This window comes from Lepidochelys kempii, chromosome 4, assembly GCF_965140285.1.
Source record: "Lepidochelys kempii isolate rLepKem1 chromosome 4, rLepKem1.hap1, whole genome shotgun sequence".
In the NCBI taxonomy this organism is placed as follows: domain Eukaryota; kingdom Metazoa; phylum Chordata; order Testudines; family Cheloniidae; genus Lepidochelys; species Lepidochelys kempii.
This window is the reverse complement of record NC_136383.1, coordinates 32613344-32626993: the sequence shown is the minus strand read 5'-3', so window position 1 is coordinate 32626993 and position 13650 is coordinate 32613344. Positions and strand designations below refer to the sequence as shown.

The 13650-nt window shown below is 41.2% G+C and overlaps 1 protein-coding gene across 2 annotated transcripts in view; it reads left to right on the top strand.

The window, feature by feature from the left end:
* The window catches only part of ELOVL6 (ELOVL fatty acid elongase 6), a 124911-nt gene that overhangs the window by 69416 nt on the left and 41845 nt on the right, over positions 1 to 13650 (top strand). The window contains exon 2 of one of the 2 annotated variants that reach the window (XM_073340896.1): positions 12421 to 12529. In XM_073340896.1, coding sequence (XP_073196997.1) covers positions 12421 to 12529 — 109 coding nt within the window. Of the gene's footprint in view, positions 1 to 12397; positions 12530 to 13650 lie in introns of both variants that reach the window. The other variant, XM_073340895.1, reaches the window with a different exon arrangement.

The window sequence follows — 13650 nt, the reverse complement described above, 5'->3', positions numbered from 1 at the left end:
AAGGGTTTAGAAAAAACTCAACCTATGAGGAAAGGTTAAAAATACTGGGCATGTTTAGTCCTAGGAAAAGAAGACTGAAGGGGGGTCTCAGAAGCGTAAGGGACCAGGCCATTGGCAGTCTCGTCTAGAAGTCACCAAGTCAAGGACTATCACAAGGCAGCAGTCAGCAATCAGGGATCAGAGTAATCACTAGAGCCATGGTCAAATAGGCAAGAGTCGGTCTCAGATTCAGAGACCAGAGATGGCTACCAGGCTAGAATCAGGAGGCAAGAGTAATGGTGAGAATCAGGCTGGGGTCAGAGACTGGAGATTAGCAAGCAAGGTATGGTGTGGCATCACAGCAGGCCAGAAGTCTACATGGTTACCCAGACAACTTCCTGGGACATCCTCCAGGGTTAAATAGTGACGATGGACCAATCAGAAGGCCACAGGGTGCTATTGCTCTGCTCCCTTTGGGTGATACTTCCTGTGGCACCTCATCTCCACAGTGCCCCTGTAGCCTCCTGGTGGTGATGTGGGAATGTTAGCTGCCCCAGGCTGCAGCCACAGCTTCTAGTCCTGCAGATCCTTACAATAATAGTCTTCAAATATATTAAAGGCTGTTATAATGAGAACTGTGATCAATTATTCTCTGCATCCATTGAAGGTAGGATAAGAAGTAATGGGCCTAATCTACTGCAAGGGAGATTTTGTTTAGGTATTAGGAAAAACTTTCTAACTCTAAGGATAGTTCAGCACTGAAACAGGTTACCTAGGGACGTTTTGGAATCCCCACCATTGGAGGTTTTTAAGAACAGGTTACACAAACACATGCTGCAGTGCTTACGTTTAGTTGGTCCTGCCTCAGCATGGGGGGGAAGGACTCAATGACCTCTTGAGGTCCCTTCCAGCCCTACATTTCTACGATTCTGTCTTATTGGCTAGCATAGGCAGTTCTGTGTTCATTGTGCTAGCTTTTGTGAAGCCCATTCTTAGGTGCCCAACTCTCCCTATGCATTGTGTCAAGAGCCTAGGTGCCTAATTCCACTGGATAGTCCAGTGTCTGGATAGCAGGGTGCAGAGGATTGCAAAGCCTAAGTTCTCCTTGTGAATCTGACCAAAGAGTTTAAAGGAGCTGTCACGGGGTGCACTGGGCCCTTTAAGAGGGAATTAGTCCAGCCCACCTGTGTCTCATTAACACAGCCTCTCAATGCGGCTCGATACAAGGTAGGTGATCTTTATAAAGAGACAGAGGAAGACAGAAAATAGGGAGAAGAAGCTGTGGCAGAGGCTGTGGAGAGCAGGAGGCTGTTGCAGGAAACTCATGACCAGTGGGAAAGGTTTGGGCCTGAACGGTCACTTGGACACAGAGTTTGTGGAAAAACTCCAGGCAGAAATGCCTGGAAGTTTCTGCAGAGATAAAAAACAGGGAAGGACTCCAGATAGGATGGCCTGAGCATGGATGCTCAGAAGAGAGCAGGGAGTGTTTTAAGGAGTCTAGGGTGGGCTGAGGGGAATGGCTGATCAAAGCCTGCGAAGGGCTGAAAAGCTGTGCCCAGCTTGGAAAATTAAAAGCAGATAGACCAGACCTCAGGGAGGCAGGGCTGTGCCAGCCTGAGACTGGTGTGGAAGAGCCTTTATTTTGCATTTGTTTTATGCTAGTAAACTAGACCCCTGAAAGGGGTGGGGTGTTGTGTCACAAGCCTTAGTGTAGTCATTGAGGAGACTGAGTGAAGGGGAAACTGAGGCAAGAATCAGCAGTGTCACTTCAGGCCATGAGGAGGTGCTCAAGAGGTGGCTGACTTTGTTACAGGAGCCTTTTGGATCTTATATAAATGTAAGGTTTTTATCTTTAAAATGAAAAACAGATTAAATGAGTATAGCTAGAAAAGAATTTGATCACTTTGCTATTGATCTGCTTTATGGAAACACAGGAGTATTGACCATGGAATGGAGATTTAATTTTTTTGTATTGTATCTATAAAATATATTTCTACCTGTAGATATGTTAATTGAATAACCTCTGGTAAAACTCGGGTACAAATAGTGTCCTTGTAAGTGGATGAGATGTGGGTGAGTAGTCCCCAAGTTCAGCTGCAGTTGTATCTGTTTATAACACAAACTTGGAGCTAGTAAAGGGCCGAAGTTTAAATGAAAGCTGATAATACTAAAAGTGAAAGTGTTGTATCTGTGAATCAGAGCTACAGTGACTGACCTTGTCATAAATATAAAGGGAAGGGTAAACCCCTTTAAAATCCCTCCTGGCCAGAGGAAAAATCCTCTCACCTGTAAAGGGTTAAGAAGCTAAAGGTAACCTCGCTGGCACCTGACCAAAATGACCAATGAGGAGACAAGATACTTTCAAAAGCTGGGAGGAGGGAGAGAAACAAAGCGTCTGTGTCTGTCTATATGCTGCTTTTGCCGGGGATAGACCAGGAATGGAGTCTTAGAACTTTTAGTAAGTAATCTAGCTAGGTATGCATTAGATTATGATTTCTTTAAATGGCTGAGAAAAGAATTGTGCTGAATAGAATGACTATTTCTGTCTGTGTGTCTTTTTTGTAACTTAAGGTTTTGCCTAGAGGGATTCTCTATGTTTTGAATCTAATTACCCTGTAAGGTATCTACCATCCTGATTTTACAGGGGTGATTTCTTTACTTCTATTTGCTTCTATTTCTATTAAAAGTCTTCTTGTAAGAAAACTGAATGCTTTTTCATTGTTCTCAGATCCAAGGGTTTGGGTCTGTGGTCGCCTAGGCAAATTGGTGAGGATTTTTACCAAACCTTTCCCAGGAAGTGGGGTGCAAGGGTTGGGAGGATTTTGGGGGGAAAGACATGTCCAAACTACGTTTCCCAGTAAACCCAGTTAGAGTTTGGTGGTGGCAGTGGATATTCCAAGGACAAAGGATAAAATTAATTTGTACCTTGGGGAAGTTTTAACCTAAGCTGGTAAAAGTAAGCTTAGGAGGTTTTCATGCAGGTCCCCACATCTGTACCCTAGAGTTCAGAGTGGGGGATGAACCTTGACAGACCTACATTATCTTCCTTGCTGGCATTCTACTTTGTGCCAGCCCTATGATGATGGGGAGACAATGCCAGCAATGTCCTGAGAATGCAATAATATGTCCAAGGAGAAATAATGTTTATCACCACTGCCTCTTTTATAACAGGGAGTCTTGGTGTAAGATGCAGGGTAAATTCTCAGTGTAATGTACAAAGATTTAGCGTCACAAATTCCTGTTAACTTAAATGGGAACTATGTGTGACTAAATTTCTTTGCATTCTGAACTCTCATATTGCAGGGATGTTCATTGTTTTGTGGGTTACCAGAAATGAACAGATGGGCCCAGATTCTGTTCTTAGTTACACGGGTGAAAATCCCAAGTAACTGTACAAAAACATGGTTTCATAAGGATTTATACCAAAGACTATGAGATCAGAATCAAACCCATAACTGGAAGAAGACACGGACCCATTATCCAGTGCTCTGCAACTTGTATAAATAGTGTTTCTATCAAACTTTGGTAGTCCAAGGGACATCTACGCTGCACGCTTCTTTTGGCAATGTCCAGTTTACATTTGCACGTAAGTGCCCTCACATGGGTATAAATAGCAGTGTGGAGTTGGTGAGTCAAGTAGAAACATGCCTGATGGCTGTTGGTATGTACGCGAGTACTTATTCTACACGGCTCTCATCTTGCCCAAGCCATGCCTCTGTTTACACTGTTGTTTTTAGCAGGGTAGTGTCCCACTACTTACTACTGGAGCCCTTCCCTGCCACAGAAGGTTTCCCCACTGCCTCCCTCTGCCAGAGCCTTTCCTCCATGTAATGAAAGGCTCCAGCAGTGAGGAGCGGCTGAAGACTTTCCCTGCTACCAGAGTCTTTCACTGACACATGTATCTACATAGCGCAGTGTGGGCACAGCTTGCTTTTCACTGCTGTGTGTACTATATATATACTACATGCTGCCACCAGCAGTGTGAAGTGTACACCTAACTTCAACCTCACAGAGGTCTGAGGCTTTGATATATGAGATCAGGTTTTAAAAAGTCATTTAAGAACAAATAGGAAAATTGGGACAAATCCAAAGATGCAACTGATTTGCGTTTAGTAATAACTAACCCATGGCAAACTAGCTTTTAAAATAGAACGAGGAGTCATCTGATGAAGTGGGGAAATAAATTCGTTAGTCTCTAAGGTGCCACAAGGACTCTTTGTTGTTTTTGCTGATACAGACTAACACGGCTACCCCTCTGAAACCTGTTACAATAGAGTATCTTGGAATGTACTTAGTGAATTGTTTCCTAATTCAGTTGGTTATCTGCACTAACTTCTGAGACTGTAGGGAAGTAACTTATTCCATTTAAAAATCTGGGGCAGGAGTGATGGTCATGATTTTTATTGTGGTGTCCTGATCTTTGTGAATTCAGAATTAGATCCTTTCACTTGAATTTCATATGTGGTGGTAAAGTTCTGTTCCTTCTCTTAATTTCCATTAGCATCTGCACACTAAAAAGAGAAAGCAAGAATGACTATTTTTAATCCCTAACCACATTTGCTATATTCTTTCAGTAATGCAGACTTAATTATTGCTAATCTTTCTACAAAATGTATGTTCTGCAAACTTGATCATTAATATCCTCTTTTAAATAATGAAAAGTTTATCATATATAATAATCAGGGAGCTATAAGAGGTGAGCCACATTCCACTGCACATTTACTCTGCATGTGTATGGTGTCTATTTAAACTGCACACTAGTCGAGACACAGACAGAGTGATGTTTACAAAGTCTAAAATGCTGTGGATCCTGTGCAAGTAATAGAAAAAATAATACAACTCCAGTGTTTAGAACTGGGTATCACCGTCAAGGTACATATTGTGTCTTATACCAAGGGTCTGATTTCATTCTCACACTGGTGTAAACCAGGAGTAACTTCATACACTTCAGTGGAATTACATTGATTTGAGAGGGTAATCAAGCTCTTACTATTGAACATCCTGTCCAATTAAATGTTTATCAAAATATTGCTGATATCTTGATATTGAAAGACAGACTTGTCTTATGTGTTTTAAATAGCTACCTACCTGTGACAGTCTGTACCCCTATGTTCACCCTTTTTGTAGAACTAAGATAAATCTTGTACAAAGTATGCCTGTGAGGTTTCATTTGAAAAATCATAATTTGCTGATCATTATGGCCCTGGTAAAGTATGTGTGTAACACTGTATGTAAAGTTATCAGAATCTACTATATGATATTACTAAAACATGTCACAAACCAGTTCTCCAGAGACAAAAGGCTAGCCAACACCTCAGCCAGCTGTCAACAAAATCAAATGGACCATCACCTTGTTAAGTGGCCATTTTTGGCAGGAAAGGATGTGGGTGAGTCTCCTTTGTCTCCTGAACCTCAGCTGGAAAGGATTCTCAAAGAAGAGAATGAACTATAAGAAGGGAGAACAGATGCCCCAAGTGATCTCTCCCTTCCTCTGTACCCATGGCATTGACAACATGTGAAGAACAAAGGAAGTAGCATTGCCCTGTGGGAGGGATCCTGACTGAAAGGAATTCAGCTGGTAAGACTGCTGAAACATGTGGTGAGAGAGACTTTGCTTTGAAATCACTATCTTGTTAAGTTAGGCATTAGTTGCATTTTACTTTTTTCTTGTAATTAATCCTTACTTTTATGCCTCATTACTTGTAATCCCTTAAAACCTATCTGTGTAGTTAACACATTTGTTTTATTGTTTTATCTAAACCAGTGTGTTTGGGAAACACCATTTGGGATAACAGGGTTTGTACATATCACTTTCTTTTAATAAAATGACAAACTTTATCCAAATTTTATTGTCCAGGAGAGACCTGGGCAGTTCAAGCTGCATGTTTCTGGGGGAAAGACTGGGAATTTTGCTGGTGTTGCTCTGCAGTGTAATTCAAAACTGTCTGGCTATAGCACTCAGACAATATAACTGGGATTAATTTACATGCTGAAGGCTGTTTGTGAGCAGACCAGGAATGGTAGCTCAAAGAACTGTAAACAGCACCCTAGGTTCATCAGTCCAGATCGTACCCTGTCACACAAACATTTTGAAAACCAATTTCTATTAGAAATCTAGCAAATGTGGGAACATTGTGAAGCTGACTGCTGTTTGCATTGTATTTCCCTGGTAGCGTGTTACTTGGAAGAATCTCATTAATGAGTGCACTTTCCCACATGAGTGACTTTCATTGTCACTGCTCTAAATATAAATGTCATGGGACATTTTGCTGTAGGCATAAACCACATTACATTGACACGCATATAAGATTCGTCTTCTGACATATTTCCCTCCTTTAAAATTCTTAAGTACTGTAGGGTGTGGAAGAAATAGTTGCAGAATTGCATATTTACATTCCAGCATTATAGTTACTATTTATTATATAAAGCTGACAAATCTGTACAGTGAACATGTTCTCAGTGATTTTTCTCATATCTGTGAAGCTAGAACAAGGTTTTGCTCTGTTGGTATTTCAGAAGTGCAAATGTTAAGGTGATTAGGAATGTTTTCACACCTTTTTATATGAACAGAATTTGCAACTGTAAATTGGCATCTTGCAGAAAGTAACATTACCTGAGTTACCAAGAACAGGCTGCTTGCAAAATGAGCACATAGATGTGCTGTATAGTAGTTTAAAATAGCCATAGCCTTTTTCTGTGGAAGGCTCATTCTGACAGAGGAAAAACGCTTATTTTTCATTTCACCAGCAAGAATATTTGGCCTAAAAAAACACTTCAGTATTTTACAAATTACATTTTGTGGGGGGGGAGGGGCAGGGGGAAGAGGAGGAAGATTTATCACTCGGTACCTTTGTCTTGTTTACTTTCTTTTGTTTTCCTACCTTAGGCCAGGTGACTCAGTCTCTCCCTGCTACTTCTTGATGCCTGAATTGGCTTTCCTGGAGGGAACACTTCCTGTCTGTGACTGACAAGAAGCACTGTTTCTGGTGGGGTGGATTTTCTCCATCTTTCTTTGTTTCCTTCAGTCTCTGCCTCTTTCTCAATTTTTAATCCTTTCCTTTTGCGGTTTTCTATCTCCTGTTCTCACTGTACTTTCCTCCCTCTGTTATTATACTTCATTTCTCCTTCCCTTCTGTTTTCTAACCTTCACTTCCTTCTCTTTTCTGCCAACATCCTTTTTTCTTTTTCTATAGTCATCATAGTCTCCTTCCCTCCTCCATTTGTCTTCCACTTGTCACCCATTTCTGTCCATCTTCTCTTACAACCCTTTCCTTTCCAATTTCCTTTCTGCCATGCTAAGGTTTCCCTTCCTCTGCTCTTGATTTCCAGAAGACCTCCCCCACATTTTCAGCCTGCAAGTCCACACATTATCTTCCTCCCTCTAGCAACCCCCATACTGAACATAGTGCTCCATACAGACTTTAGGAAGATTCTTCCACTCTGACTGTGAGACAGCAGGCAATTTTCAGAGGCTTAACAAAGAGTGCAGAGCACTCGGTACCGATAGTGTTTAATCCCTGAAGACTGGAAATGTAGGAAGGTGGAAGACAACTGTGAGAAGCAGGAACTCCTGCAAAATGTGGGGGACTTGGCAGCCTTGTCTTTTTTATGTCTACTGTGTTATCCCTAGAGAACAGAATTGAAGGAAGACATATGAATGTGCTAATGCTGAGATTATTAGATGTGAAACTTTGCTACTGACTTACTTTTTTGGGTTTTGAGCTTCAAGTCTTAATGTTGCTTTATTGTTCTGTTGTGTTTAGATTGTCATCAGGGATTTTATCCTTATATTACAATCGTATTACAGTGTCCTAGAACTCTGTCTATAGAATTACTTCTGTGTTACTAGTGTCATGCTGGCCAGAACTATTGCAGTAAAAACTGAGCAGTATTTGATTACCATTGCTTTATATCTGTTCATTAAGAACTGGACTGAGACTACCAACATTTCAAACAGACCATTCTACAAACATTACAAAATAACTTCTGGTCATTAATGATATTGGCCAATAATCTTAGTGTGGAAGGCTCTGCAGCCCAATAACCAATCACCTGTACTCCTCCAGTCCTCCAGTACAGTCTCCCGAATACAGTTATTCCATAAGGGAAAAATAGAAAAAGTGAATGGTTATTTTTTTATCTCCAAAAGAGAGAAGGGATACTTTCAATATCAGACTGCTTTATATACAGTACCTTTCCTGACCTCAAGGCTGTACTATTGGGCCCCTTTTAATTTAAAACTGTTCTGTGCAGTACACATGTCCAATACAGTCGACTTCCCTAGTATTTGTCAGCACCAGGGGGAAGTCTTATACAGATACTGTACCATTTAAATAAGAAAAATGGAACTCATTAAAAAGCTGGTGAAGTGACCTAAAATGTAGCAATTCCAATTAGTGTAATATAATTACAGTACTGACCTACTTGGTTGGACTTAACACAAAGCAATGTTTTCATTAATAAGAGCCTAAGTGAAATGCCATTTGGGTAAATAAATGTTATCTTGCCTATGAAAGGGGATATTTATATTTCTTTCCTGACTGTTAACATTAAGAACAAGCATTGAAACTGAATTATGTCGTCTTTATTAAGGAAGGAACATAGTCCCAGATTTCCAAAGGTATTAATTTACATACCTAAATATGCAGAGAGGCACCTAGTGGGATTTTTAAAAGTGCCTAGGCAGCTATATATATCTTTAGATACCTAAATAAAAAATTGACCCATGATCGCTTTGACATATTACATATTCCATAGGGATTCATTTAATTTTCTTCTGCGACGAGATACAATTCACCACTGCAGCACCTCTTGCTGGCTCTTGCTTGCTAGCTGTCCTGGGAATTAGCTCTGGTTAACCAGTGCGCCTTCATCTAGTGGCATCTCGCTGCCATTGCTTTTTGTCATCGCTTATTACTCTCAGGACTGCAGCGTCCTCTTCTGAACACAGCCCTCTGGCTGTGTCCCGCTCAGTTCTCTCCCTTCCCCCCCCCCCTTCTGTATGGGGCCAGCAGTCCTCTGTCCAGCCACTTGCCTCAGTGGCAGGCTGCAGTCCAGGGTCTAGCCACCTGCATCAGTGGCAACTGGGACCAAAGCAGGGGGGGCCCTGCAGTCACGCACTGCGTCACCTCAAACCCCGGCCATCTGTTTCCCTGAGCCATTTCCTCGCAGCCGTAACACCTTCTCTGCCCTTGTATCAGGGCCCCCGTCTGGCAGCCGGGAGCTCACTCATGTGCCTCTGACCCACCCAGTGCTGCTCTAGCCATAGTGCTGTCTCTTCTCCCTCCTTCAGGGCATCCAAACCTCCTTCCTCAAACTCCAGGGAGTGACTGAAGCTTCTTTGTTCAGCAGCCCTTCTTATATGGCCCAGCCTGGCCCCGATTGGCTGTCTCTAGAAGCCCTTTCCTGATTGGCTGCATCCGCAGCCTCCCCAGGGCTGCTTTAACCCCTCTACTGCCAGTGTGGGGCAGACACCCCATCACACCTTCCCTGTGGAGATTCAGCATTAGATACAGAATTAGCAGCTAGAGAAGAACAAACAGAGAGGGTCCTCTATGCACATAGTTAGATATCACATTCTTCAGCACTTCCAATATATTTTTATTTATTTTAATAGCCCATTGTCTAAGCCTCTGGCTGCATTTACATTAATATATCATCATTTATAAGACCTTTAACAACATACTGCCAACAGCTGAAAGAATCAAAAGACAATCCCTCAGATCTTTATTCCATAATGCATTATAAAATACACAAAGTCAAAGCAATTCTTCCCAGACCTTTCCAGAATCATCCTTTAAATCAAACACTTGCTTTATTGAGTTGATCTCAGGGAAAAGTCTGAGCAAACAAAGAGGCTCTAACACCTTGCTCTTAAGTTCAACAAACTTGAACAGTGGTAAAGCAGAATAGGGATCAGTTCCAGAGTGATGAACACTCCAGAGAAATTGACTTGCCTCCAGGCCACGCAGAATTCAAACACTGTTATCAAAAACACCTTGGCTGATCTCAGCTCTTAGGAGGATATATACATCAGGGAGAGAGACAGATTAAAGCAGCCAGGATGCTCAGCATGCATGGTTTTATAGATTAGCACTAACCCTAAAACTATATGCGTAGAGACTCAGATTTTCAAAACTGTCTAGGAGATTTGGATGCCCAGCTGAGGTGTCTGATTCCTCCCCCAGAGCGGGGAGGAGGTTTGAAAATCCCACTCGGAAGCAATTACAAAGCCAGTAGGATATACAGAGAACGGGTATAATGTGCTCAATGCAGCTTTCATTGCTAATTAAGCAGGTTGCTGAGTTTTGCACCAGCTGAAGATTCCCTGTTGGGTGGCCCCAGGTAGAGTGCATCACTCTAGTCTGGCATAGAGATGATGAAGGTATGGATAACTATATGAGCAAGACCATAGCTAAGAAAAAAGGTAGCAACTCCCTAGACAAGTATGGATGTAAAACAGTGTGATTCTAGTCCAGAGCAAGTTAGGGTCCAAACAACCTCTGAGGTGTGGACAAAGGGCGAGTATACCCTGTACAGAGGGAGCACACACCACCTCATCCAATTTATTTAGAAGCTTTCCATGCCCATCAGTGTCACCTCCATCGAGCCTGGAGTGAAATTCAACCAACTCATCTTCATCAGTGCCTCATCTCAGTAGGCCATCCATGCCTCATCTCAGGGAAGCACACAGCGGTACCATCCCGGTCTGATTGGAAAAAAAAGCATAGTGCTGATGATAAACATGCTGTTGTAATGGCCAACCCAGTGATTCTCAGTCTCAGTGTGTTCTTCAAGGGAGGACAGTCCCATGCTTGTCATGGAATCTTTGAGATCCTGAGTTGATTCACAAGTGTTCTTATCCCCAGGGACACTGAAGTTAACATAGGTAACTCCAGTGCCAGGCCAGACATGGATATTTTCAGCTGGGGAGGGTGACTTGAGGTACAGCAGAGCTGTCGATACATCAGCATAACTCTGCATGCAATACTATTAATTGCTTTTTCATTCCAGTTGATGATTTGTTACATGTTGCATTAACTGTGTCAAGAGAAACATACTTTTTTAGGACACATGAAAGTCCTATGTTGTCCAAGTCTTAATGCGATGTCTTTGGGCTCATATCGCTATTTGGCTTTCATTGCTATGTGATATTTATGTTTTGTTTATCAGTCATTAAGGCTTAGATGAAACTGGCTGACTTTGTACTACTACAGCAAAGAGCAATCTGCTGCAGCTGGGTTTATCTAGTCCATTGATATTTATGATTACTCATTTTCCCTTTGTTTGCAATTACACACTTCGTCCAAAAATCTGCTCCTAAATATATATCTATACAGTTAGGACATTAGTAATGTTGTGCCTTATTATTAATTTGGCAGATAGACACTTGTTACAAGTGTCTATCAGAATCTCTTGTGTGCGTAGAAAGGGGTCCCAAATTTAATCCTTTTTGGACCTGCTGCAGTTGAGCCTTAGTGAATTATAAGAATGAGGTTCAAATGCTGGCTGATGGAAATATATATCCTGATGTATCATTACAGGCATTTTCAAGTGATGCTTGCTTTGCAGTTCAGTTCATTAGCAAAGTAGTATATGACCATTTCAGCACACTCATAAGACTTCTCCACAGAGAATACCCCTGCACTGCACCCAAATTGCTTCTCATGAACTATAAAAATCAAAACAGTATGACCACTGATTAATAGAACTATTGCCCTCTAGCCAGATGTTCCCATCTTTTAGGAGCCTTTTCAAATTTTGTTTTGTTAAGATAGTCAACATTCTTATTTGAACATAGCTCACGAAAGCTCATGCTCAAATAAATTGGTTAGTCTCTAAGGTGCCACAAGTACTCCTTTTCTTTTTGCGAATACAGACTAACATGGCTGTTACTCTGAAACCTGACATTCTTATTTGAGGAATCAATGAGAGACAACTGCATGTTAAGCATGAAACATGCAGGCAGCGCTATATCAATTTGAACATGTTGAATGAACCATTAAACCTGATCAGTTGGTTCAGATATGAAATGAATATTGATTTTTAGAACTACATGCATGGGCAGAGGACCAAATTGGCCATGTGCCATATGTTTTCCTTCACTAAAGGAAAATGTTCCTGAGTAGGGGGAGAAAATATCTGCAATACAAGCCAAAGCTTGCAGTATTTACTCAGGAAAGTTCCAATTGAGTCAATTGGAATTTTGCCCCGAGTAGGAACTTCAGGATCTGGATTTATGCTCATGTACATTTGACTATTCAAATTAGTAGCAGAAGTGTGTTCAAATGGGAATTGTTTTATTTTTAGCAAGGAAAGCGACAAGTTCTTGTCAATCATCTAAAGATGAGAAAACACTGTGTACAATTGATGAATAATAAATATTTTATGGGGATTTTTTTCTTCGCTTTTTTTACAGGAAGAAATCTTTTCTGTTTTCAGCTCTATATGCTGCCTTTATATTTGGTGGTCGGCACCTAATGAACAAACGAGCAAAATTTGAACTGAGGAAGCCACTAGTGCTCTGGTCCCTGAGCCTTGCAGTCTTCAGGTAGGCCTTTTTTAAACAGCAAGGAATTTTTTGCATTAGTTTGTTTACTGGTTAAAAGAGATACAGCCATAACAAGAGCATCAAGATGACAAAAAGCTGCACCTGAAGAAGTATTTCTTTAGTTGTATCATTTAATGTCTTTGAGTCCTCCAACCTCCCCCCACCCCAAAATAGTTCTGTTTTGCCTGTCACATCACATGCATCTTAAGAGGAGGAAACTAATAGCCAATCTCTTCAAGAGTAAGGAGGGAAGTAATTAAATCAGAAAATTACTTTGTATTATTGTGACAGCCAAACTTTCCTAGTGATCTAAATTACAAAATGAAATAAGCCAATTACGTTCCTGTTCCTGTCCTTGTTCCTGTTTATAGTTAGTATTACATTTATATGGTTGTGTTAGTAGAATCCTTAGGCCATGATTTTGATTTGTTACCCTGGCGTAAATCTGAAATAAATTTGTTGACATTAGTGAAGTTACACTGGTGTACTGAGATCAGAATCTGGCCCTTGGGTTATTCCAAGAAAGTAAAATAAATAATTTGTGAATGCAAGGGAGGATAAGAGGAGGTGGGAAATAATCTTACTCTACTGTGACCTATCTCCTCAGAGCTTGATCTTGCCCCATTCAAGTCAGTAGCGAAACTCTCACTGAGAGCAAAGGCAGGCCATTTGTCACCTATATGACCCAGCCGTGAGTCTGACTGATCTTAATGACAGCTTTCCCCTAATATCCCTTCCAGAATTTGTGAATGCAAGGGAGGATAAGAGTACCATCAAATACCATGATACACATAGTACCAACTTAATTCACCAACCACAGTCAGCTAATGTACAGAGAAACTAGGGAATTCCGAGGATCACAGATTTCAGTGTTTATATGGAACGTGTTATAATTCACTATGTAGCATGAAAACAATTTGTAAACCAATATCAAAGGCCACTGATAGCTGCATATATTTCGAACTCCATGGATTATTCATTATAGCAGTTCACAAACCCACGATTCAGGTTTGCAAAGTGAGCAGAGATGTCAGTAGAACAGTGTGGCTGGTTTGCAAATTATGTCACAGACTGTTAGTTTGAGGGTTTGTCTTCACTACAATAACCCCATGGTGTGGGTT